The 26,238-nt window shown below is 40.2% G+C and overlaps 1 protein-coding gene across 3 annotated transcripts; it reads right to left on the bottom strand.

Annotated features, from left to right (window-relative positions):
- Positions 1 to 1,553: 1,553 nt before the first annotated feature.
- On the bottom strand, positions 1,554 to 24,566 carry LOC131230786 (histidinol dehydrogenase, chloroplastic). 3 transcript variants are annotated; one of them, XM_058226759.1, is made up of 16 exons: positions 24,544 to 24,566; positions 22,608 to 22,747; positions 17,456 to 17,577; positions 17,297 to 17,349; positions 17,104 to 17,176; positions 14,783 to 14,884; positions 14,598 to 14,699; positions 14,417 to 14,488; positions 14,264 to 14,326; positions 14,116 to 14,157; positions 12,309 to 12,368; positions 11,687 to 11,797; positions 10,797 to 10,994; positions 9,056 to 9,136; positions 8,811 to 8,901; positions 1,554 to 1,911 (listed from the first exon to the last, which is right to left on the bottom strand). In XM_058226759.1, exons 2-16 carry the CDS (start codon positions 22,729 to 22,731, stop codon positions 1,637 to 1,639), a joined length of 1,569 nt encoding a protein of 522 aa, XP_058082742.1. In that variant the 5' UTR covers positions 22,732 to 22,747; positions 24,544 to 24,566; the 3' UTR covers positions 1,554 to 1,636. The 3 variants fall into 3 exon arrangements, with proteins under 3 accessions (XP_058082742.1, XP_058082762.1, XP_058082752.1); XM_058226779.1 differs by lacking the exons at positions 22,608 to 22,747; positions 24,544 to 24,566 and having other exon boundaries at positions 1,556 to 1,911; positions 17,305 to 17,349; positions 17,456 to 17,551; XM_058226769.1 differs by lacking the exons at positions 9,056 to 9,136; positions 24,544 to 24,566 and having other exon boundaries at positions 1,561 to 1,911; positions 10,824 to 10,994.
- Positions 24,567 to 26,238: the final 1,672 nt, after the last annotated feature.

The raw sequence follows: 26,238 nt of genomic DNA on the forward strand, positions 1-26,238 counted from the left end.
GCATGCACCACATACAATCAGGTTGGGCCCATGGTGCAGCCACAATTCACATCATGGTAGTCCCTAGAGAGATTCCAACGGTAGCCATCATCATGCCCGCGGACGGTGTCCCACTTGGGACTAACATGGGCCCAGCCCTGAAATGACATGGTAAACGGATGGCATCGTGAACATGAAATACATATATCATGGCGAGCCTCCCAGGTGGATGGCCTGGATAACACAAACATCATTGTGGAGCCCACAACGGGCCCGCATCCCAGGCAACACAGCCCAGTGGGTCCAACATAGGTTCAATAGTAGGCGTCAATCACCACGATGGTTCAACGGTAGGCGTCAATCACCAGTTTTCCTGGGGTTAGGTCTAGCTGAGATCGGAAGTGGCCACATGCAGGTCTGGGTGACCATATCAGCAAGTTGGGTGGCAACATCTGGCCATAGTGGCCCCAGGAAGGTTTCAATGGTGCTGGTTCAATCTCCACATTTCCCTGGGTTCGGTCCAGCTGAGACTTTGGATCCGTCCCCACTCATAATGATCACCCATCATCAGCAATAAGTGGGCCCCACACCAATAAGCTGGAAAACAAATGTATGGTAAGGGTAAAACCTATACAGCAAGCGGCAAGGGAGGTTGTAACAGTAGGCATTAGGTTCCCTACTACTTCAAAAGGTGGGGCCCACCAAGTTGGAATCAAACTGATATTTGTGCATTCCTTACTCACCAGGTCAGTGCGTGACCTCATGTACAGGTTGGATAGCAAATGACATCACGGTGGAGCCCCCCACATGAGCTGCAACAGTGGGCCTCAACCATTTACAAGGGTACCCGTTCAATCCCTGCTGTTTCGTTACGGTGAGGTCCTTTACCAGACGGTGTAGATAAAACCCATACGTCAATGTGGACCCCACTGTTCAGTGGGCCACTAGCTGGGGAATAAGTTGAAATTTGTGGTTTCCTTTCATCCAGGACAACGTGGCCTTGCACCTAGGTGGGATGCCAAATAGACATCACTGTAGGCCCCAATATTCCTTCCAACGGTGCTGATTTAATCACCGCTGTTAGCTGATATAGGCCCACTAGAGCTGGTGAATCAACCTGGTATCGCTGTTCCCCATTGTCTAGGCCCACATCACACCAGCCCTACAAATGCTGAAACTTACCCAAACCAGCATTCATCAGCTATGTTCAGATGTGCTGCTGTAGCCAGACTTGGGTCACTTGCGTTTGGTGGCCTATTGTTTTGTGTACACGTACCACCTGATGGCTGACTGGCCCAGTTCCTGGAAAACATGCGTTGCCTGATGGATGGCCTCATCCGGATCCTAAATGAGCCACACAGACGCAACTCATCTCTGGCACCTCACTTGAACCGCCCACAACACAACAATCCAATGCGTCACCATTGCAATCATACCATACCCTTATGCACCACCTACCTGATGGGCACCTGCCCACTGGATCAACTGATCAGATATGTGGTTCATCCAAACCGTCAATCAGATAAGTCATAAGCACAGTGTGTGTGTGTGTGTGTGTGTGTGTGTGTGTGTAAACAAACCTTAACTCTATCATTCCCAAAAAAGATGGAAAAATGGGGGACCAAAATCTCAACGTCGATGATTTTCCATCACCTAATCATGTATGAAGGTTGGCTGCAATGTCCTCTAACCTGAGGGTGACAGCCCTCTTGTGGGCCTCAAGACCTTCAACCTCCGCCATCTTGGCCACATATGGGCCCAGACTCCTCAGCCCTTCCTCCGTGAGGGACTGGACAGTGATGTATTTGAGGAAGGAGTCCAAGGATACCCCACCATACATCCTCGCATACCCATATGTTGGAAGGACATGATTGGTCCCACTTGCGTAGTCCCCCACACTCTCCGGCGTCCACTGCCCTAAGAACACAGATCCTGAAACAATGACAACAATTATGATTATGATGACAGTGGTGGTGGTGGGCAGCAGCCGCCACAACGATGATGTCAGCGATGGTGGTGATGAGAATGATGGGGATGATAATGACAACGATGATGAGAACAATGTGGATGCCGATGATGCCGACAATGACAATGATGACAATGAACAAGCATGAAAATGATATGGTGATGACAATACATCCTTATGATAGGAGTCAGAAGCAAAAGTGCAAAACACATGATACCAAAATGAGCATATGCTTCATTGATTAACGTGAAGTGCCGGTCAAAACTTCTTCAACAAATGGTGATCAGGACCATTGATTTCCCGGCCAACGCTTGGAACACGATGATAACTGCCACCCAATCAATGGCCTTCGATGAGATCTTAGAAGTAGAGGAAGATGATTGGGTCCACAGCCATTTTGGTTTAGTTAGTGGTTAGAAGTGTGAGGGTTAATTGATGTGGTTGAGTGGTATTCGAGGTGGAGGGTCAAGCCGGTTTCATCCCTCTTCAGAAAATTTTCTCAAGGGCAAGAGATCATCATGTGGAGAAAAGGATGTGCTCAGGAATTGGGAGTCAGTTCTTTGTGACATTTAAGCTCTACATACAAAAGAAGAGGGGATGGAGTTATCCGTGGAGGAGAAGGCTAGGAGAGAGATGTTCTCCTCACAATATAAAAACTGAATGAAGTAAGAGGAATAAAATGGTGGCAGCAATCTAAAGTCACGTGGCTCAAGGAGGAAAACAAGAACATGAAATTCTTCCATGGTATAGTGTCAGGGCAAGGAAGAACACCATCCATAGCTTGATGATGGATGAGGTTAGGGTGGAGGAAAAATCACAAGTCCGTGAAACTATAGTTCAATTCTACAAGGATCTTCTTTCTAGTGATAGGTGGATAAGGCTGTAGCTTGATAATCTTTCATTTAATATTATTTCGGAACAAGAGGCTGCATCTATTGAGAACCGGGTGCTTGAAGAGGACATCAAGGCAGCAGTGGATGCTTTGGGTACAAGGCACCAGAGCCGGACGGCTCTGTATTCTGGGAGTGTAAAAGGTGACTTGACAAATTTCACTATAAAGTTGTTTAGAAGCGGTCAGTTTTTGTCTCCAAAAAAAAAGAGAGAGAGAGAGATGTCAGTTTTTGTCAGAAGTTGGAGCATCATTTATTGCCTTCATTCCAAAGAAGGAAAGAGCCAATTACTTGACGGATTTTAGGCCTATAAGTTTGATTGGAGGACCCTATAAGATTCTAGCTACCATTCTAGCTACCAGATTCCAGTCAGTTCTAGTGCATGTCATATCCAACGTTCAAGGCGCATTTGTAGTAGGAAGACAATTCATGGATAGCACACTAATCATCCATGAATGCAACCAATTCGTGCCACAAGTAAAAGAGTCGTATATAAGTTAGACTTTGAATAGGCACATGATCATGTCAATTGGATCATATGCTGGACCAGAAAGGATGCGAGTACAGATGGAGGTGGATTCAAGAATTCATTCGGTTGGCCAAGTTTTCAGTTCTTAGTTAATGGGTCGCCTAAAAGTTTCTTCTCGGCTTCTAGACGGCTTAGGCAGAGAGATCCATTTTTTGTTCATGGAGGTAGCAGAAGCCCTAAGCAAGATGCTAGGTAAAGGGTTATCAGCGGACCTTATAAGTGGTTGGAGGTAGATAAAGGCAAGTTCCAAGTCTCCCATCTTGAATTTGCTGATGATACTCCTCTTTTGTGATGCGGATGATCCAAGGAGGACAATCTGACGAAAATAACTTGGTGTTTTGAAGTCGTCTCAGGCTTAAAGGTGAATATTCTCAAAAGTGAGATGTCGGCTATTGGTATGTCAAAGGAATAGGTGGAGAAGCTGGTGGAAGTGTTTGGTTGCAGGGCAAGGTCGTTCCCCTCGTCATATCTTGGTCTTCTTTATGCATTGGCAAGCTGGCAAAGCATTAATGGGATAAGGTTATTGAAATAGTTAAGGGTAAATTCTCAAAGTGGAAATGTCGGCATCTCTAATTGGGGAGCAAATTGACGCTAATCAAAGCTATCGAATCTACCACTTTGCTATATATCCCTCTTTCGATACCCAAAGAATGTGCTCGATATATTGGAGAGGGTATGGCATGATTTTTTATGGTAGAGAGTAGGAAAAAAAAAAGTTCCATCTCTTGAAGTGGGAGGCAAGGTGCTACGTAGTGGTAACGGTGGGCATAATGGTGTCCACTGTTAAGTATACACTAAATCGATGTAACAGGCGATACACCCCTGAATCAGTCTTTTTTTCTTCTTCTTCTTCTTTTTTTTTTTGCTCCAAGAAATCTGAAAAATATTCAGAAAATCCGAAAAATGATTAATATTCCAAATATGCATTCATTTATAATTTCGAACATGTTTATGATAGTGTAACAGTCCAATCTTTAGTGAAAATGCTATATTGGGTTGTCTAATGGATTTACGAACCTAACAACCTGGAATTGATTGCAAACCGTTTATATTTAATTTTGTAACAATATAATATCTATATAAATTTACTGTGATGAATGTAATACCAAAACATCTCATATTTTCAAGTTTTACTACTATTTATGGTATTGATGTGTTACATACCTCGCAACTCGCATACATTTCATTTCAATATATAAAGTTTAGGGACTTTTGTATCCTATTATGTAATTCATATGCCTAACAATTTGATATCATTTTTCCCATAAATGTAAAAAAATTTAAAATTAAATTGGGGTAAATAGTGTTTCCGATTCGAGGCTGATTTTGGGACCATTCAATGCCCCAAATTAGCCTCAAATTAATGCAATCTATTGGCACATATTCCACTAATGGATTGGTGGAGATTTATTGGACAATGAAGAATGAAAAATATCAAATGGTCTTATGGTCCTATTTCAAAAAAACAAGTGTCTGCAAGTTAATATTGACAATTGTTCAAACAACTTAATTTTGATATTGTGACTTAGCAATAATGGTCCCAAAATTTAATTGGTTAATTTTGAGTTGATATATACCCCATGTACAAATTTTTAGGGCCATGTACGAGGGGCCCACTCAATTATGTATTATATAGCCATGTTGTCCATCCATTTTGCCAACTCATTAACGGCATGGTAAAAAAAATGAGGCAGATCCATATCTCAGTGGACCACTAGTGGGCCTATATCCATGCAGTCAATCTATTTTGCCAACTCATTTTAAGACATGGTCCAAAAGTTCAGGTATATCTAAATCTCAGGTGGACCACTAGTGAGTATTGCCTTAAATGTGGGGCCCACCTCAATGCATTTGTTGTATATCCATGTGGTCCATCATTTTTGCCAACTCGTTTTAGGGCATGGTTCAAAAAATGAGGCAGATCCAAATCTCAAGTAGACGGACCACATAGTATGGATTGAATTCCCACCATTAAAAATATCTTACGACCATTTTTTAATCAAGTTGTTATTTGTGTTCTCCCTTCATCCAGGTCTGTGTGACCTTATCAACAGGCTCGATGGAAAATAAACATTATAGTGGGCCCCGGGAAGATTTTAACGGTGGGCATTCAATCCCAACTACGTAGTCCAATTGAGATTCGGATCCCTTCATTTTAGGGACGTGCCCTAAAATGAACCAGAAAAACAAATGGACGACATGGATATACTACACAGAAATCATGGTGGGCCCCACGCAACGAAACAGTGCAAGTGCACTGCACTGCACTGCGTACGCTGCAGAGCATTTAAAAATAATAATAAGTGCAGGGTTGTGAAACAGCCACACAGTCCATTCGTTTTTTTCTAAGAGGGAAACTGAAAAGAAAAGGAGGGAAAGAGAGGGAACTGAGAGAGAGAGAGAGAGAGAGAGAGAGAGAGAGAGAGAGAGAGAGAGGGTTGCACCACGGGAAGAAAGAAGAAGAACAACAGTAGTTGTTACTGTAGTCGCAGCAGCAGCTTCGAAGCCACGACAGCCAAAGAAGAAGAAGAAGAAGAAGAAAAATGTTTTTGTTTTTCGTTTTTGCTTTTTCCCCCTTCTTTTCTTTTCTTCTTTTTCTTCTTTTCTTGTGCGTAACAGCTGTTACGGGACTGTAACAGCCATTATGACCCATAATGGTCGTTACAGCCCCGTAACGGTCATTACAAGCCCATAACGGTCATTACAGACCCTAAAAACATAGGTGCCCCGTTTCGAGGCCGTATCATGTAATGGTATCAACTGTTACCGTTACATATCGGCCGTCATGGCTGACATGTAACCAATTTTGAATACCTTGGTGGGAGGTGTAAAAGCCATATGGGAAAGGGGGCTGTAGGCATAAGTTAGAGACGATGAATTCAACAGTGCTGGGTAACTAGTAATAGACATTTGGTAGAGAAGATGGTTGTTTATGAAGAGAAGTGATAATTAGGGAGTATGACGTCAAGGAAGGGGGTCGTGGATGAAAGATTCATCTCTGTATAGGGCATTGACATTGTGGAAGACTGTTCTTAGATTGGAGAATAGGTTCGAGGGGATTGGGCTCTCACTAGGAGATGGAAACAGGATAAGGTTTTGGGAGGATGCCTGGATGGGTGAGGCTTTAGAGGACACTCCGCAATGACTTTCCAAGATTAGCCAAATTGTCCCCAAAAGCAAACATTACCTCTGGAGCAGCTTGACAGTATTCATCTGTTAGAGCCAAATTGCCCCCGATTAGCCGGATCATTGCTATTCAACATCCAAGGAATGGGGTGGTTTAATGGACCTGTTTGATTTTCCATGATACATGTAAATTCTGGTAAATAAATAATTATTACTTTTTCACCTGGTTTGAAAATGTGAGAGTAATTCCACATTGAAAATCGATACGTAAGTGTTGACTTAAATCTGTGGACCCCATCGTAATGCATATGACATATCCTCACCGTCCATCTATTTTATTTGAACATTTTAGGGCATGAGCCGAAAAATGAGGCAGATCCAATGCTCAAATGGCCCACATGAAAGGAAATAGTGGCCTTAATTCGTCCATCGTTGAAAGATGTTTCCTTCACTGGGCCCACATTGAGGTTTTTTTAATCATCTCACCCGTTCATAGGGTCACACAGACATGGATAAGGGGAAAACACAGATATCAGCTTGATCCAAAACTTTTAAGGGCCCTAAGAAGTTTTTAATGGTAGGCGTTCAATTCCTGTTGTTTCCTTTGGTGTGGTCCACTTGAGCTTTGGATCTGCCTCATTTTTTTGCTCCTGCCCTAAATTCAGCTGACATAACAAATGAGCGGTGTGGATAAGTCACATACATCACGATGGGCCCCACATTGATTTCATAAAATTCTCGATTTAAGTGTTAAAAAAGTATGTTGTCACATCTGCATTGGGAAATATGTGGTAATTACCTAGGTAAATAATTATTACTTATTTACATGGTAATTACATTTGAGTTGAAAAATCAAACAGGCCCTGCTAATGGGGGAAGAGGCTAAGTTCGTTAGTCTGTTGGAGCAACTTGACGATATTCATCCTCCATTGGGTGTTAAAGACATGTTGGTTTGGAATGAAGAAAAATCGAGTCGGTTCTCGGTCCGTTTCTTCTATAAATTGATCCCCAGGACATCTTTAGAAGGGGATAAGGGGTACACTTCTTTCATTTGGCACTATGGGGCTACCCCAAGGTTGCAGCTTTGGTGTAGTTGGTGGGAAGGAATAAAATGTTTGTGATAGATAATCTTTGGAAGGGGAAGATGGTAATTACCAATGTCTCTATCTTATGCTTGAAGAACGAGGAGATTGTGGACCATCTCTTTATTAACTGTTCTTTTGCTGGGAAGCTTTGGGAGAGGTTCTTGGAGATTTTCGAAATGTCATGAGTGATACCAAAATCAATTGAGGGCCTTTTTTCTTTTCTAGCATAGCGGTGGGGTTGGGAAGAAATGGAGGATGCCATGGAGTTCGTTCTTATTGGCAAGTATTTGTGCATTATAGGGAGAGAGGAATGACTTGTGCTTCCATAACTGTAGCAGGTCAGAATCGGAGGTAATCAGGAGGGAAAAATTGGATGCAATGGAGTGGGCCTCTAATATTAAGACCCTTGTTGAGTCTGATTTCATTGGGTTATCCTGCAATTTTGTGGTTTCTTTGGCATGCTCTCGCATGCATTCCAACATACAGTGATTACCATATGTTTGAGCTGTGGAACCCATGCATGAGTGACACCTAGCCTGTCCATTAGATGCTTTTTAAATGTTAGGTCCAGATCCCGAAATCCAGTCCGATCCATAATTAAAGTCGGGCACAGAATGGGGAGGGGAGACCCACCATAGAAACTTCTAGCTGAAATGTAAGATTCACCATGTGGTGTATCTGTCATCCAACCAAGTCATCAGGTGCGCCCCAACAGGATGAAGGGATGCGCCAAAACTAAATCGATTCCAAAACTCATGTGCCACATCAAGCGAGTATATAGGTTTTAGGTGTACTGTACATCCCAGGATGATTCTTCGGATGTATAGTGAACCTAAGGAGGCAGTTTGGATTCCCCATGCTCATCATGGGTCCGCCGCACACACATGAACCTATGGTGATTATCATATTTCAAGCATATGTGATCATTCCAGTTTTTGAGAGAGAGAGAGAGAGAGAGGACCAAGAGTCCAAATTCAATATGTACTCCAAAAACAAAATGCCTATGAATGAAGTTTTTGAGCAATGGCCTACCCAATTGACGAGCAACCAAATAATGGACCACGCTCGCCATACACATGCCATGAAGTGTACATTGCAATAGCATCTCTGTAAGATGATAGTGACAGCAAATATGGCAACCATGATGGTGGTGTGAGCTGTAGGTGATGATGACAAAACCATTGACGAAAAATTGGATGAATGTGCAACTAAAATGGTTTGCATGATCCTGTTACCTGCGTTCTCAATGAAACCCTCCCACCTCTCTGCGTCCTTTACGTTGATGATCAGATGCTCAGGTGCATACATGTTTGCAAAGGAGATGGCCTGAAAAATCCTAAGGCTGTCAGCCAATCTGAACCAAAGATTAACTCCCAAAAGCAGATATTTCAGAAATGGCAAGAAATCCATTAACTGGAAAAGATTGATAGTGTGCAATACCATCCAAAAAATCATACTCGATGCATACAATGGGACCCACTTCCATTTGAACCACATCACATTGGCTCCACCATTGACAGCCCATAGTGCAAAATGCCACCCCGCATTGGGTCCGCCCTTGCTAGGAAAGGCGGTTTTAAAGACTACACATTCTTCAGCCAGCAACTCTTTAGTGGATGGGAATGATCATCCGATCGGTACAATTGTTGCACTGTGCCCAATCCATGATTTGGCCTAGTAGACAATAGCTCCAAATGCAAAGGGGGGACCCATGTATGGCAGAGGGACCTGAGGAGTGAGGACCGCAAATAAGGGTGGTCCTACAGACCATAAAACCAGTGGCCTTGCCAAAATACAAGACCCCCATTTTCATTGCTGTTGGTGCTTTTGTTAAGTTTTGAATCAAGGGCTAGACACCTATGTTAGTTTTACACCATTTCAAAAATGGCAGTGACTCTTCAGACGTAAATATGTGGCATAGTTGTACAAATATACAGACTATCTGATTCCAAATTGCTGACCCATCCATGGATGGAGGATAACCAAATAATTGCACGATGAAGATAATTTGAATTTGAACCATTCACGATGTCTTACCTTTAACCATCCATTAACTAACCATTAATAGTAAGGATTTAGGATTTGCTTGTAAGCAGTGTTTTAAATATCGACGCCATCGGCCGATATCTCGATATATCCCACGATATATCTTATATCCAACCTGTGCGATGCAAAACACATAGGTAATGCCAATATCTCCCACATGTTTGATCTGGTGAGCATTTTCAATTTCCGACCCTTTTTTGTTGAAATTATGTTAAATCGGTGTCAAATGGTTACAAATCCATTGCTTCTTCATGTTTTGCATGAAAAATCATGGAGTTTGAGCTTTGATTTTGGTATCCATTCATTCTTCATGTTTTTTTTGAAATTTTCCTTCAATCGGCTGTCAATTGAGACAAAGTTCGAAATATTTAGGAGTATTTGATGAAATGATCATCACATACACTATAATTTCGAAATTTGAATGTAGGTGGTCTAATTTGGGAAAAATTAAGAAAATTTGAAATTTCCCCAATTTCTCCCAAATTGCTTGCAATGTTGCACTCCAAACACGAAATCAAGCATGTATGAGGGCTGATCTACTGATTTGTTAAGTCCTCGTTAAATTTATTTTTTTTTAAAAAAAAAAATTCCCTTCAACCAACTGTCAATTGAGACTATTTTTTTTTTAATTTCCCTGAAGTGTCATTGAAAAATTCAACCATTTTCCCAATGTTTCCCAAAAAGTGCGATAAATTACCCAATACAAACAACATATCCCGTGTGATAACCAATACGTATTTGTATCCCCAGGATGTGATACGTAACACGATACTGATATTTCAAACACTACTTATAAGTGTGATTTAAACGATATGCTCCATCCACAATGGGACCCACAATTTGGATGGTCTAGATAGTTGTACATCAATGAGATATGCGAGGATGAGTCACCCCCATTCTTTTGAATGCTGCAAAACTAAAATATGAGTCTAGACATGGAATCAATTACTAAAGGCACTCTGCCACTAGTTCAAATACAAGAAGGCCTTAGGATTGACAACCCGTCTTAGTTGAATCGGACTGAGCTAAGTTTGATCTGGTTCAACACCGTGAATCAGGATTTAGGGGTGATTCAGTCTATCTAGTCCAAGTCAAGACTCAACCTAGACAGAGCAAGCCTGTCCAAGTCACCAAGTCCTAAAACCACTCCCTACATTTATATAGCAAAAGGATACCAAAAGCCGGTGGAAGTTTAAGCTGACCTCAACCATATCTCGGGCGAACACTGTGAAACTGTGGCTCAATGCTTTTGCAGCGAACTCTCCCCTTGGAAGGCTCTCACACTGCTTACTGATTTCCACCTCGATTGCAGCCACATCAACATCATCCCCCGAGATTACAAGAACGACCTGACTGTCTGGACCATGTTCTGCCTGTAAATCACCACTCATTAAAAGGGCTTTAAATATCAAGCTTTCAAATATGCCTTTTCAAAGCAAATGAAACATGAACAAACAAACAATTACTTGGTCTCATTCTCTCAAGGGGTGCACTCCAATGATTCCAGTACCACCATAAGCTTAAGGTGGTACCAGCAATTGTCAGACCACATGATATATCTATCTCACCATCTAACCCATCTATCAATTCAGTTGTGATATATATATATATATATATATATATATATATATATATATATATATATATATATATATATATATCCCTAGTACCCAAAACTCTGCCTGATCCAAGGCTAAGGTGGGCCACATCAATGAGAATAAACTGTGAGGGAACACCCACACTTGAATGTCGCAGGGGCTCACTTGAGTCACAAAACAGCCTGAATTTTGGCCTGATCCTTCATATAGACTGGATAAAGGGTCTGAATGGACTTCATTGTGCAAACACAACAACGTAGGTCCTCATGCTAATCAACGGTTGACAACCCCTCTCAATATGTTCCTTGTGCAGTGGCCCATCTGAATTTTGGATTAGGCTTATTTTTAGACTCTGCGGGTTTTCTGGGGTGACGAATCTTATGGACGGGCTGGATTGCATGAATCCATCACTGGCCCCACATCTCTCAAATGGTTGGAGTACATAACTTAGAGAGAGAGGGAGAGACCTGAGAGAGTAAATCTGCAGCTATATGAACAGGGTTGGCATGTTTGTCAGCAATGACCAGAACTTCTGATGGGCCAGCTGGCATGTCAATAGAAACCATGGCCTCACTGTTCTGCAACAAGAAAGAAAACAAGACAATGCAATGTCAATCAAATGAAGAAAAATGCTTTTGAGTCATCAAAAATTGAAGGTAATGGTGTCCATTAGACTAGCGACGGGAATGAAAGACGCCCTTTTTTTAAGGACAGAATGAAATGTGTTCTAAGCGAGTTTTTAAAAAACCCAAGAACTGCATATTTGCTTTTCATCAATATCGCTCTTAGAAGCTGCGAGTTAGTGACATAATGCCCTTAACACATGAAATGTAGAAGACAAAATTTTGATTGTGGTTTTTCAAAATATCAATGGATTGTGTATTCAACAAGTTGGGGGAAAACCATATGACCAATGAGAATTCTGCACCGATGTATGACTTCATTTTTCCTTTGGCAAAACATTCCACAGGGTCAATTTCGTCAATGATATTAATTGTGAATAGAACTTTAACATGTAACCACAAGAGAAATTGGAATCTGCAACTGTAGATATGAATTTATAGTCTATGGAAGGAACAATATGCATACTTGGAGAATCATTTTTGCAGCTGTGACGTATTGATTTCCAGGCCCAAAAATTTTTTCCACCTGCAAATTATCATAGTCGAGAGACATTAGTTCAAATGGATAGTTATAGTTATAATGGATATTGGGATACTTGAGGCGTTTAAAATTCCTACATGGTTTCACCTATCAAAGAAGAAGAAGAATATTGCTACATGGTGGCAAGTGCATACGAAACAGAAGATTCACTTCAGAAATGAATCCCTATGGATAAATGCAATGTAATGATTACAGAATGGCGAACAGATGCCGATAATTTACCTAGCATAAACTGAATTTGATTGATAAGATAAATCAGAAGAACAGAATCCAACAATAACATATAGATAATGTAAATAATAAGAAAATTGAAATATATATATATAGAAAAAAAAAAATGAAAGCAACAGAATGAGGTGGTGTTTGTTAACCACCATTAGCAAAGGGACCCATACATCAATCCCTCGATTGGCTAAACAGCAGAGCATCATTGCATCACACTACCATGGAAGAAAAGAACAGTTATGCTTGCTAGAATATTGCAGAATTTTTTTATTCTTCTAGAACATTGCTAAGATCCGGCCAGTTTTGAACATCACAACACGTGATAGATACAATGCTTTTAAAATTGCTGCATAAAAAATATATAATACTATTAAAGAGTTGAAAGGAATGCAAGAACAGGATGTGATCACGAATTTAACAGCCCATTGATCTTAATAATCAATATGGACGATCATGATATTTCCTTTCAGATGCATAATTAATAGTAAAAGCATGACGTAGATTTGGCAAATATGCAACTCAACTAAGTATCAATGGGCCAGGCTGGCCCATTGGTCTTTTCGGCTTGGCGAGATTTGATGTAGGCTTGGGCCAAAATACTAGGCCCAAGGACCAGACCTAGGCATAAAATTTAAGCATGCCTATTAATCAATCTAGGCACAGGCGGTGTCTAAGAGCATGTCAGCCGAGCATGAACCTAACCCAATGATGCAGGATAATTAACCACTTACTCTACAAGCTCGAACTGATAGAGCATAGCGAATTAATCCATTTATCTCATGGCCCAGGCCCCACATCGCATAGGTTAGGACCTTGGCCGAACCCCCCTCGGGGGCCCTAAATCACATGAGTACCGCCTCACACAGGTGGGGCTCGCTTCACACAAGCTGCCCACCCCGAGTGTGTCACTACATCCCACAAGCTACCCCACTCGAGCCCGGTGTGAAAATGCCCCTGCATTAACCACCCCTGGTGAGGAGTCTCGAACACAAGACCTCCCACTCTGATACTATTTTGATGCGGGACAATTGACCACTTGCTCTAAAAGCTTGAACTTAGAACATAGCGAATTAATCCATTTATCTCATAGCCCAGGCCCCACATCGCATCGGTTAGGACCTCGATCGAACCCTCCTCGTAGGCCTCGAATCACATGAGTACCACCTCACACAGGCCGCCCACCCCGAGTGTGTCCCCGCATCCCACGGGCTACCCCACTCGAGCCCGGTGTAAAAATGTCTCTGCATTACCCAGCCCAGCCAGTTTAAGGTATCAAGGGCTTTTTTTCATCAATATCATGCATGATACGGGCGGAAGGTGGCTGGTCTCAGACTCAGGCTAGACTTGTGCCCAAGCTGTGCGTAATTGCCACAGGCTGCGCTACGGCATGAGTTTACTTTGCAGGCCAGACAGGAACGGACCTCGGCCCATTGACGGTCCTACTTAGCATGTACACAGATGCATAAGAACGAATAATTTATGAATACAAGCAATGGAAAACTAGTACCTTAGGACAAGATGCAGTCCCCCAAGCCATGGCTGAGATGGCCTGCAGAGTGGGAGGAAAAAGAAGTTATGACTAAAGGTAGCATTTGGCCACAGAAAAATATAATATTCACTTCAATCCATATTAAAAGATTGCAAAGCTTTCAGACCTGAGCTCCCCCAGCTTTGAGTATATGTGTCACGCCCGCTTTCTTGGCACAATACAGTACCTCCTATGAATGAATAAAGAGGTGTTTTTTTTCAGAAGCAGGGCAATGGCAATGTTCTAATAAGTTATGAGGTCTCTCACAGAACAAAAATACCTTGCAGATACTACCATCACGACTCGGGGGAGTTGCAAGAACAACGGTTTTGCACTCAGCAATCTGTGCAGGCTAGTGCATAGAAGAAACCAAATGTCACCTAAGATCATCAACGGTCACAGAACATTACAGTATGCTGAAACAGCAGGGCTAGAAAGCTAACTAAATAAGCCCAACATACCACTGCTAGCATCAAAGCCGTCGAAGGTAAAACTGCCGTCCCTCCCGGAACATAAAGACCCACAGAAGCAATGCACCTTGCTACCCTTTTGCATGTAACACCCTAGCCGGATACATAGCAGGCAACCTCATGCTAGGCTACAAAGATAAGACAACCAAATGAACCATGCCTAACTAATTACTTACTTTGATATTCTCAACAGTTTTCTCGGGAGCCTTTTGTGCAGCATGAAATGCGTATATATTGTCGTACGCCACATTGAAAGCTTCTCTCACAGCTGGATCAAGCTGCAGTTTGGAAAAAGGAAGAAACGATTGAATATCTTGCACGCAGTAGACAATTCATGAAATTGCACCTGTTTAATCTCATCACAAAAGTAATAGACATATAAATTCAAAAAAAGTTTTACTCGGTGTTGTCAATTATCAAGCATGCAAAGAGAGAAGCTTAAAAGTAATATGAAAATGTGCCATGCCCGTTGTGTTATAGACTACGTAAAGAAGAATACTATTTATTACTAGGGGATATGAACGCCCCCCCCCCCGAGAGAGAGGAGGAGGAGGAGGAAACAGTGTGTGGCTGATCCAAACTATTTCCCAAGGGAGATGAATTCTAAGGGGAGAGAGGCAGAGGGAAAGATGGGGACTACAGGTAAGTATGTGCTACATGCACAACAATAGAGAAGGAAACGTTACGTGAGCCATCCTCATTGTTTCCCTTTCTATGGCCCGCTTGAGTCCCTAATCCACCTAATTTTTCAGCTGACATCCTAAAATGAGCTGACACAACAAATTTATGTAGTGGATGTCACGCATTCATCAGGGTGGGCACCCATAGAGCCTACATCAGAGTCTTCCTAATTAGATACATAATGCTAGCTAAACGAGGGGAGAGTCAATGCAGGCAACACACATTAAAAGAAGTGAAAGGAAGCGGGTCGTAAAATCTATGTTGTCCCTTGTGTGGTAAATCTCAACCGTTCTCTGCCAGGCAACTATGTTTTAGGACGAATGTACCCTCTCTTAACCATTGTTGTGAAGACTAATTGCATGCGCAAAAATGTCCAAAGCTATTGGCATTATGTATATTAGAGATAAAGGAAGTTCTTGGGTTACTATTTCTAACAATACCCACATCATAAAAATTTTAGAACAACCGAATCTATGGAGAGTACTGTTCCTATGGAGGTATTTTGTAATTTTGTTCAAGTGTTGACTCATTCATCTGCACAGAAAAGCATAGGTAGGGAGCAGTACTATGGATATCTTTCTTATCATGCCACACAACCTGCATGGCGCAAGTCTCACAAGCCCCAAAATGGGGTTGATCAACTCATATGATGGGCGACACATGTACATTGAACGGCACTATTGTCATTTTCTAACCACCCATTCATGTCATACACATATGACCCAAATGCTGAGTTATTTGGCCTGATTTTCTAGCTAGATCATGTCCACTGTGGACCCCACATGATCAATGGCCCAAATTTCACGCATATGCCATGTGCCATAGTTGCATGTGTGCATGAGGCACCCCTCCATCTCACTGCCGTCTTCAGGGTCCCATTTACACTCCCCCAAGTGCAGTGCACAAGCCATTCACTAGTTTATTTCAAAGGAGCTTCCTAATCCAGTACTCTCTAAATTCTAGAACCTAAAAAAGATATCCAAGAACTACAGATGGATAATACTAACTACAAAGATGATGAAAATGGGGAAGCTCAATACACACAATAGCTTTAAACAAAGCTATCAGTGTTGATCCTGCCAAAATATCTACAACATACCAAACCATCATGAAATACGTAGTATGGCTTTTAAATAAAGCATTGTAAATAGGACTAACTAGAATACCACTAAAAATGACTTTATGGAGAACTATGGAGAAGGGCTAGACTACTGTACGGTTTTGCACCATAAAAAAATGAAGGTCACTAACTCCCTCATGTAGCAGTGACATACAACCACATGGTGCTCTGTTCAGGGAAGTTAGCACACATCCATAGCTAAGGAAGTTAGTTTTTTAAATAAATATGTAGCTGGTATTCTCATGGTGTGTTGTAAAGGCCGTCACATAAAAAGGCAACGGTGGCAAGTGTTACACGTTAAGAGATCGTAACGGCCATAACAGCCGTTATGGAAAAAACGAACTGTAACCACCATTAACGGCCCATTAGGCCCCCCTCTAAAGGCCATAACAACCTCGTAATGGTTTGTTATAGGACAGATATAGGTTTTTTAGATTTTTTTTTCAACGTTATGGTGCAGAGAAAGGTTTTTCGAGGGTTTTTCCAATAAAAAAATTAAAAAAAAAAAAAAGCTGTAAAGGCCGTTATGGGGGCCATAACAGCTGTTACAACTCATATTGTAAACGTAATGGTGGCGGCCGTTATGGCCACCATTACCGTTACGGAATACGTTGGGTATTCTATAGAAACAACAGTCACATCACATGTGAAGCATATATTGCTGTAAAATAAATTACACTGTGGAAAGTGGCCCACCTTTGGATCCGGAAGATCGGCAACATTTTCTACTACTTTATCCAGTATAACTTTGTCAAAGCGTGCAGTATAACTACATAAAAGAACATAGATCTTAAATTATAATCAATGACCATAACGATACAAGAAGGAACAACAACCCTGAAAGCATTGAAATATGCATAATATAAGGAAATGTCAAAGAAGCGCCAACTCTATAACTGCAGCATCGCCTCTACTGTGGACATCATCAACAATCGGATTTACCTGATAAAAAATACGTGCAACAATCCATCAAGACCTTATCAACTCTAACGGGACTATAAAGGGACAAACTGCATGCATTCTAAAGTAAAGGGGAAAAAATACTCACAACACTGAAAATTGAAGAGAAATCAATACGAGGACGAGCCCTGAGGCCATCAACCTCAACCAGACTGAGCTCTGATAGCCTATAAGACTTCATTGAACACCGGATAGGGTTACGCTTTGATCCTGTAACAATTGCCAATGGAAGGGAAAAGATCACAAAAAGAAAGATTTTCTTTTTCTTTTTCCTCTTTCTTTTTTATTTTTCTTGAGGTCATTGCCTTGCAGGAGGGGCCCACCTTTTTTTGTGATACAATCTGTTCATCACGCAAACCACTCCATGGTGGTCCGCGTTGTAAAATTTCCCCCACCAGATGATCCTTACTGTCTGATAGGTTGTCATTTTAACATTAACTCTAGACACAATTATTTTATCCTTTTTAACTGTCCCTTTGCAAGCCACTTAACAAAGTACAGATACTCCATTAACTGGTCCATGGGAAAGAATGTGGGACATGGTTATCTATCGATTGGGTCCACCAGAAGAACAATCCAGATAATCTAAAGTTCAGACTCACAAGTATGGCTACTAAGATTAGAGTATGCATTTTCTCTTCCTTTTCAAAAAATAATCAGATTCATTTGATCCAATGGTTCAACCAATGAATAGGTTGCCTCAACATAGAAGACCGGTTCCTTAGGGCCTGTTTGGTTTTCCAATTACAACAGTGAATGGTTGTAAATGAGTAATGATTATTTACTCTTGTAATTGTGTGGTTACATCACTTACATTTGACTGCAACGATAATTGCGCTGCATCATTTGTTTCACCCACAAATAACTGTAGCAATGGTAGCTTTACAATGAGAAAAAGTAATGATTACAATTTACTTTATCTACTTCCTTTACAAGTGTATTTGACTCTCAATTTACAATCCATAATTCATGTTTAAACAAACACCTGGAAATATAATGATGGCCCATTTACTTTGCATTCTTTTTTTTCTTATTACTTATTTAGTTATTTATTTTTGTTGAGAGGCAACTTGTTGATGTTGATCTTCCCTGTTAAAAATAGCTTTTCTTTTCTTTCATTTTCAAAGCTCCACACCCCCCTCCAAAATTAGAACAAGTTTTTTTTTCCAGAAAGTTTATTATTCATAATCATAGGAACTATTTCATGCAAATTGTAACAAAAATAAATAAATAAAAACAATAGTTCTGCCCTTCTAAGTAGTGTTCTTAATAAATAAATCAATTTAACCCTCAATCATGGTTTTTTTCCTCATAAACAATAGTTCTGCCCTTCTGGGTAATTCTTGATTCTTCATGTTTTGTATGAAAAAGCAAGGATTTGAACCTTGGATTTCAAAAATTGATGGTAGGTGGTCCAATTTGGGAGAAATTGGGAAAAAATCAAAATTTCTCCAAATTAGTTGTGATCTTACACTCCAAACACAAATCAAACATGTATGAAGACTGATATATTGATCCATGAAGTTTTTGTGATTTTTCGAGAAAAAAATAATAATTAAAATATAATGTTTTTTTTCGAAATTTCATTTCTAGCAGCAATCAATTGAGTCTAATATCGCAGTATTTAAGAGTGTTTGATGAAATCATCATCACATACACTCTAATTTTGAAATTTGAGGGTAGGTGGTCCGATTTGGGGGAAAGTGGGAAAAATTCAAATTTTCCCCAAATTCTCCAAATTAGTTGCAATCTTAATTTGGAAAAATTCGAAATTTATCCAAATTAGTTGCAATCTTACTCTCCAAACACGAAATCAAACATGTATGAAGACTGATCTATTGATCCATGAAGTTTTTGTGATTTTTCGAAAAAAAGAAGTTAATTAAAATATAATGTTTTTTCAAAATTTCATTTCTAGCAGGGATCAATTGAGTCTAATATCGCAGTATTTAAGAGTGTTTGATGAAATCATCATAACATACACTCTAATTTCGACATTTGAGGGTAGGTGGTCCAATTTGGGGGAAATTTGGGAATTTTTCAAATTTTTCCCAACTTCTCCCAAATTGGTTGCAATCTTACACTCCAAACAAGAAATCAGACATGTATGATGCTTGATCTATTGATTCATGTATTTTTTCTGATTTTTCGAAAAAGAAAAATTATTTTATAATTGTTATGAATTCACTTTGAATATAGTTGCATCAGTTCAGTGAGACAGCACATAGCTTAGGAAACTATACAAAGGAAACATATTGTGTGCACTTTTTTGTGATATTATGATTTAAAAGTGTGTTAAGGTCTTTTTTAACAATACCTGAAGTTTCATTAAAAAATTCGACCAATTTCCTAATGATTCCCCATGTTTCCCAAAACGTGCGATATATTACGTAATACAAATGATATGTCCGGATCAATAACCAATAGGCATCTATATCCCACGGTTGCGATACCGAAATAGTAAGCATTGATTATGGTTTCTAACAAGTCGATCTATCACGTTATAACACCAATAATTTTCTTCTTTTTTTTCTTTTACAAATATCTAAGAGTTATTGATAGAAGTGAGTAGGGGCACTGTCCATTAAGGTAATAAACAAGTATCACCAACATACAATGATCTTCTCACTGCACTTTCTTTGGTTGAAAATTTGGCCTAGGAGTTAGCCTCTCTAAGAACTAAGCTAAAAGATATTAAGAAGGGCCAATCACACCCCCAATTTCATTACACGAAATCAATGCTTCCAAGGAGCCTTTGGATTTCCCTCCAGTAACCAAAAGTCTATGGATCCAAGAGTAACTTTAGTCATATACAACCTAGACTTCCTCACTTCAAATTTTGTCTGATTAGAGTCTCCAATCCCAGTTAAACCTCAATAGGCAAAGATCCCACATTAAATTATGTGATGAATGATCCCCTCTACACTAGATCTCCAAGGATTCTCCAGCAACAAGGCTATCAACAAGTACCCAAATCCATGGACACCCAAGGTTCCTGGCCTAATTTAAATAGGCAGGTCCACCAACTTGGTCAGTTGGTCCTAATTAAAAATCGAGTCGGGTTCAGACCTAAGCCCACATACATGTCCAAGAGACCCATCTATATGCCACCCATGTATCAACATGGCACATGTGTGTGTGCAATTAATTTGTTCATCCAATGGGTCCAACCCTCTAAGTGCTCTTATTCAAATTGGCCATAACCCAGAGCAAAGGTGTGAAGACCCAATGGGTAACTGAACCCAGTCAAATCTGGATCCAGGACCTCAAATATGGTTCTAAGACCCCTTAAGTAGGCCAAGGTATAGGTACTCAGGAACATCGAGATCCAATTTGAGCCCGGCCCATGAATAACCCAACCATATGAGCATCGTCCACATTTGAGTTGCCAGCAATCCCAGAAATTCAAAAGGTACATAAGGTGGCATTTTTATTAGTTTCCTAGTAATCATCTAATCAACTCGACGGAACATACATTTCTCCCAAAAATTTTGTAGCATTACCCAATAAGTTTAAACTTAAAATAAATAAATAAATAAAAATAAGAAGAAAAAAATTTCAGTAAGTTTAATTCCACAATAGTTAGTGCAGCTACGTATGTCTCCTTCGTCCTTGTAAATAGGTACCACGGTACATTTCCTCAAGTCTTCTAACATTTTTTTCAATATTACAGTCTTGTTGAACAGCTTTCTCATACAAAATTGACCACCATCTCCACCAGTGGGAGCAAGGTCTTCCGTAACAGTAACAGTGGCCATGACGGCCACCACCGTTACCTTTACGATACATGGTATAACAGTCGTTACGGAGGCCATAACGCTATTACAGTCTCTTTTTTTATCTTTAAAAAATCTAAAAAACCTATATTGGCCCTATAATGGACCATTACGTGCTTTATTGGGGCCGTAACAGGCTTTACGGGTCTTTTTTTACAGCCATTACAGCTTTTACAACCCCATAACATATAACGGTTGCCGTTATTACCTTTACATAAAGGCCTTTACGGCCCCACAACGGCCTTTACAGCAAACCATGGGTGGGAGTTTTGCACTCTCATTGCCAATCTCAAGCCCGGATGGAGGAGGGTTGCATCGGGTTGGTGAGCAGAGTCAAATTTTGGCCACAACTTTTTGAATCGTTTGAAATGACATGTAGAGTCTAAATTATAGATGGGAGCTATTTCATACTATGGCATATTACAATAGTTCATAAGCTTCTAGCTAACACTTTTTCGAAAATATGTTTGGTGTGACGGACTTTCCCTTGCCTACGGGGCTGCTTGCATTATGCAACCGCTCATGTCACATGCATCTAACCTAGTTTAAAACATCCAAATCATGGGATCTGATCGAGATAGGAAATCATCCCAAAAATAAATTTGATTGAAAGATCCTAACCTCTAACTTGTGGACATTTCATTTATTAAATCTGGACCGTTGAGTTGTTTCATTTTAACCACTAATGATATCCACCAACAGAGCTGCAATTTGGACTGTTTGATTTGAGCGGTTACATGTATACCTAGCAAATACATAAAGAGGTTTGCTCGAATGCATCTCGACATATAACAATAGGAAACATCGGGACGTGGGTGGAGGTTGTCAGAAAAGATTTGATGACTTATGGTCTAACTGAAGTTATGGCCCTTGATAGAGTGGAATGGCAAGAAAGTAGTCATGTAGCCAAGCCCAATTAGCTGGGATAAGGCTTAGATGATGATGATGATGACAAATGAGGACTCTAGCTGTTGGATTTGGGCCTTTTAGAATGACAAAAACCATTTATTTGATAGGGCTCCCTTTGGATGGGGAATGCCCAAAAAAAAAAAATCTCAGATGGAATATTTCAACCCATTGACTATGAAAGAATATGATGATCATTAATGTTCAAAACATGTGAGCTAAATTATAAGGGTTGAAATAATCTAATTGAGAGCTTTTATTTGTTGACTTTCCACCATACAAAGTAAGACCCATTATATAAATGGATCATTGGAAAATGACCCAGATTCAACAACTAAAGTCCTGATGTCTGTATTGCAATACATCTAGATGTATTCGACCAAACCTCATACATAAAAATCCCTTAAAATAATGAATGAGCATTATATCAGCCACAGCAGCTCATAATAAATTCAGATCCTGGTCGTTATGAAACGTGCTATCTGTATTTCAATATCTTGCACTCCACTGAGGATTTTGACCAAAACAAACCATGAAAGGAAAGAAGAAAGAATATACCCGAAGATAAATGATATAACCTGCGGCTGACACTTTTTGGGGTACCAACTATTTGGAAATGTCGGATTGCATATGTGTCAGGAATGTGAGTCTTCCTAGCAAACAACACAAATGGAACGTCCATCCAACGCTCTTAAATCCTGCATCTCCAATCCAATAAAACATAAAACGAAACACAAGTACATAAGCAGAAAGGAAGTAAAAGAGAAAGAGAACAAAAATCCCATTTTCTACGTTTTGGGAATTCAAGTAGTACCAAAGCATACCGATTCAATGCCCAAAAAGAAGATTGTATGTAAATATCTGCTTAGGTTTTCAGTTTGTAGAAGCAAGGCAAGTGGTTCCATTATCCAAAATCGGCCCCTTCAAAACCTTGACTGGAAGATCCAACCCATCCATCCAATCTTCAGCATTTTTTTCAGTTGAATCATTAGAAGCTCTAAATACAAAAATATTCTTGAAGAAGATTTTGCAGATAAGGCACAAATAGCCTTGGCACTAGTCCCTGAAAACTCTTCCATGACCAGATTCTGAAGGACTTACAGAGTCATTGGCATTTATCTTAATCCGGCCAAATGGAGGTTTGGCCCATGATAGATGTTAGAGAATAAATGCGCCAGTTCATTTGTGTAATGGGCCTCTCATTGTGGACCCGAGCCCAATCCAGTTATCTAATTTTTTATTAAATAAAAGAGAGGGAGAGGATGTGAACCCAAACTCTCACATCCGTCTCCTCTCCTCCATCTCTCTCATGCACTCTCTCCTGCTCTCATCCTTCTTTCTCCTCTCCTCTCATTGTCACCTGCTACACCATCATGCGTCCAGACTAACCTATCACTACCTAGCTTAAACATCAAACGACGTTTCACAATGGCCATTATTCTTGCAAGACCAATCACAAAATGAGCCATCAATGCCCTAATTGTTAAAATTTTGAACATTTTCTGCCTATTATCAGCTCTGATTTGAAGAAAAGTACATTTCGACTAGGCATCGAGATCTAAGAACAATAGCAGCAAGGAGATTGCCCTTCAGCTTAGATTTATTGCTGAAAGTCCAATCATTTAGCTCATTCCAGATGAACCGAATAGAATAATTGGAAGCAAGTGCATAGTGTTACTAGGATAACAAGGCAAGATATAGCTTGCTAACAGTGTTGCTAGGCAACATAATTTGTGTATGGACAACCAGATAGATCTGGCATATGCTGTAATCACAGCCTAGGAATAGATTATCACGGTTTTCTCAAAGTCTTTTACAGAACTTGCATTGCCGTTTTGTTCAGATCCTGAACTGGGCTAACATGTCAGCTACTGAGCTATACTTAGTTTGCAATAGATGTACATCCAAGAGGTCAACGAGTGCTTGGAATGTGCCATTTCACCAGACAAAACTTGTCCATCGAACCTTGGGATGTGCTTTCTAGTGATGTTCTACGCTGATGACAGAAGAATTACCAACTTAACAACAGTCCAGCAAGATTCCAAGTTGGGGATAAAATTCTTCCTTTGGAAAAAACATTGTATTAAGTAAAACATGTGCTTGGTGGACAATGAAATTGTAATCAACGAACCAGATTTCACAAGCAATGTCTGTCACCTATATGCACGTGCAACTCATTATCATTTGTAAAGGGCCTATCCTTGTGAAACCCATACATCTATATCATGGGAAAAAAACACTCAACTACACAAAAACAACATCAAAATACAAATCCCTAATTACGGGTTTTTTATTTCAAATCCCTAATTGGGGATTTTCAGTTTTGAATCTATAATCTGAAAATTAGGGAATCGACACTACAAATCCCTATTTAGGGATTCGAAATTCAAAAATTCCCAATACCCAAATCATTGCATAATGCTACTTAGGGATTAAAAAATACCCAAATTGATGAGCTATGGATAGATAGGAAGAGAAAGAGAGAGGGAGATACCTGATGTCGCTACTGCTTCTCCTTGACGTGCTGGACCAGAGGAAAAAAAAAAAAAACTAAAAAGAGATCGAGAGCGGAGAGGGAGAGGAAGAGGGAGACCGTAGGGGGAGAGAGGGGGGGACCGCACGAGCGCGGATTAGGTGTTATACGGGTAACAGCACAGCACAGTGGGTGTTTTCCTGTGGTGTGGTCCACCTGAGATTTATTTCCCTCTAATTTTTGGTACGAAGGCCTAAAACGATCTGTAAAAATGGATGAACGGAATGGGTGAAACACATACATCATGGCGGGGCCCACAGAGCACCGACCACCAGCCACCGGGCTAGAGGCAGGGCAGTAGCCCATCCGTTTCGGACGGAGAGGGACGCGGATTGCGTAGTTAGTAACTCAGTACCCTTAGCGTACTGAGTAACCCCGTGAGGTCCACCATCATATATGTATTTTATCCACTCCATCCATCCATTTTACCAGATAATTTTATCGCTTGAGCCCAAAATTGAAGAATATCCAATGTTAAAATGGACCACACCATTGGAAACACTTGAATTGAACTACGCGGATTGCATCCTACCCCTGCCCGGACCATAATCCGTCCGGGTAGGGATATGCTAGTCCACCATACTGTAAGAGTTTTATCCACACCGTTCATCGTTTTGCTCGAATCATTTTAAGATATTATCCAAAAAACGTGGCAGATCCAAGGCTTAAGTGGATCAGATAGTGAGGATTGATCATACACCATCACTTGCTGACAAGAATGTTTTAACTGATGTTCCACTTCCAAGAGGTCAGGTGCTTGCGGAGGATAAACCAGTAAGCTCCTCGGACCTTTTACTCTTGGATGTCATGAAACAAAAATCATACCATCTACTCATTTGCATTGAAATAAGTTTTATGTAAGCTAATTGCATGATTTAACTCCGTATTTATAGATACAAAACAGGTTTCAATAAATAGTCACGGAAATCATCCATGAAATTAAGCATGATTCGGGCAATAGATCAACTCGGTCATGAGAATTGGGTGAGATCCAATCCCAGATTGCTACTTGGCAAGTATGGATCTCCTCCAAACCATTTCAGAATGGAAACCCAGGTTTGTAGGAAATGAGGATTATCTAATGTGATTTTCTCTAATAAAGATTAAGGCTTTTATTGCCACATTTTTCAACACCTAGCTGGATGTGTCAATTTTATTTTTATTTTTTCCTTTTATTATAACAGTTTTGTTTTGATGGTGGTATATGAAGGACAGAGTGCATGAGTGGTATAAAATAGGCAATGGCTTAGATGAGTTAATTTATCAAGGCAACAATGGTAAGAGACATCATTATTATAATTTCTTTTTTTAATAGGTTGTTGGAGCTTTTTTTTCTTTTTTTTTTTCCATTTATTTGTTTGTTTTAGGTTGTTTTAAGTTGCAGGCCCAAATAGATGATATATGGCTGGATGGAGGGATTTCTTTTATATGTATTCAGAACATTTTCAATACATTATTGTAAATATTATATGTTTTTCATTATAAAGTAATACAATTTATTTAGTATTTATTTTAATTGTGTTGTGCAACATTTTTTAGGTTGCATGCCCAGACAGATGATATATGGCTGAGATAGTTCTACAAACACATTTGCTTTCATCAACTGGGATTCGTCGACATCACATCTATGACAATCATGTTAATTTGTTTTCTCCA

The sequence above is a fragment of the Magnolia sinica genome, chromosome 2 (assembly GCF_029962835.1).
Source record: "Magnolia sinica isolate HGM2019 chromosome 2, MsV1, whole genome shotgun sequence".
Lineage (NCBI taxonomy): Eukaryota > Viridiplantae > Streptophyta > Magnoliopsida > Magnoliales > Magnoliaceae > Magnolia > Magnolia sinica.

Coding starts and splice junctions, on each gene's coding strand:
- LOC131230786 (XM_058226759.1), bottom strand. CDS start 22,731: ATGGACGTTCCATTTGTGTTGTTTGCTAGGAAGACTCACATTCCTGAC. Junction 11,798..12,308: donor CTGCAAAAATGATTCTCCAA/GTATGCATATTG, acceptor TTCTTGTTGCAG/AACAGTGAGGCCATGGTTTC. Junction 8,902..9,055: donor GTGATGTGGTTCAAATGGAA/GTGGGTCCCATT, acceptor AGGATTTTTCAG/GCCATCTCCTTTGCAAACAT.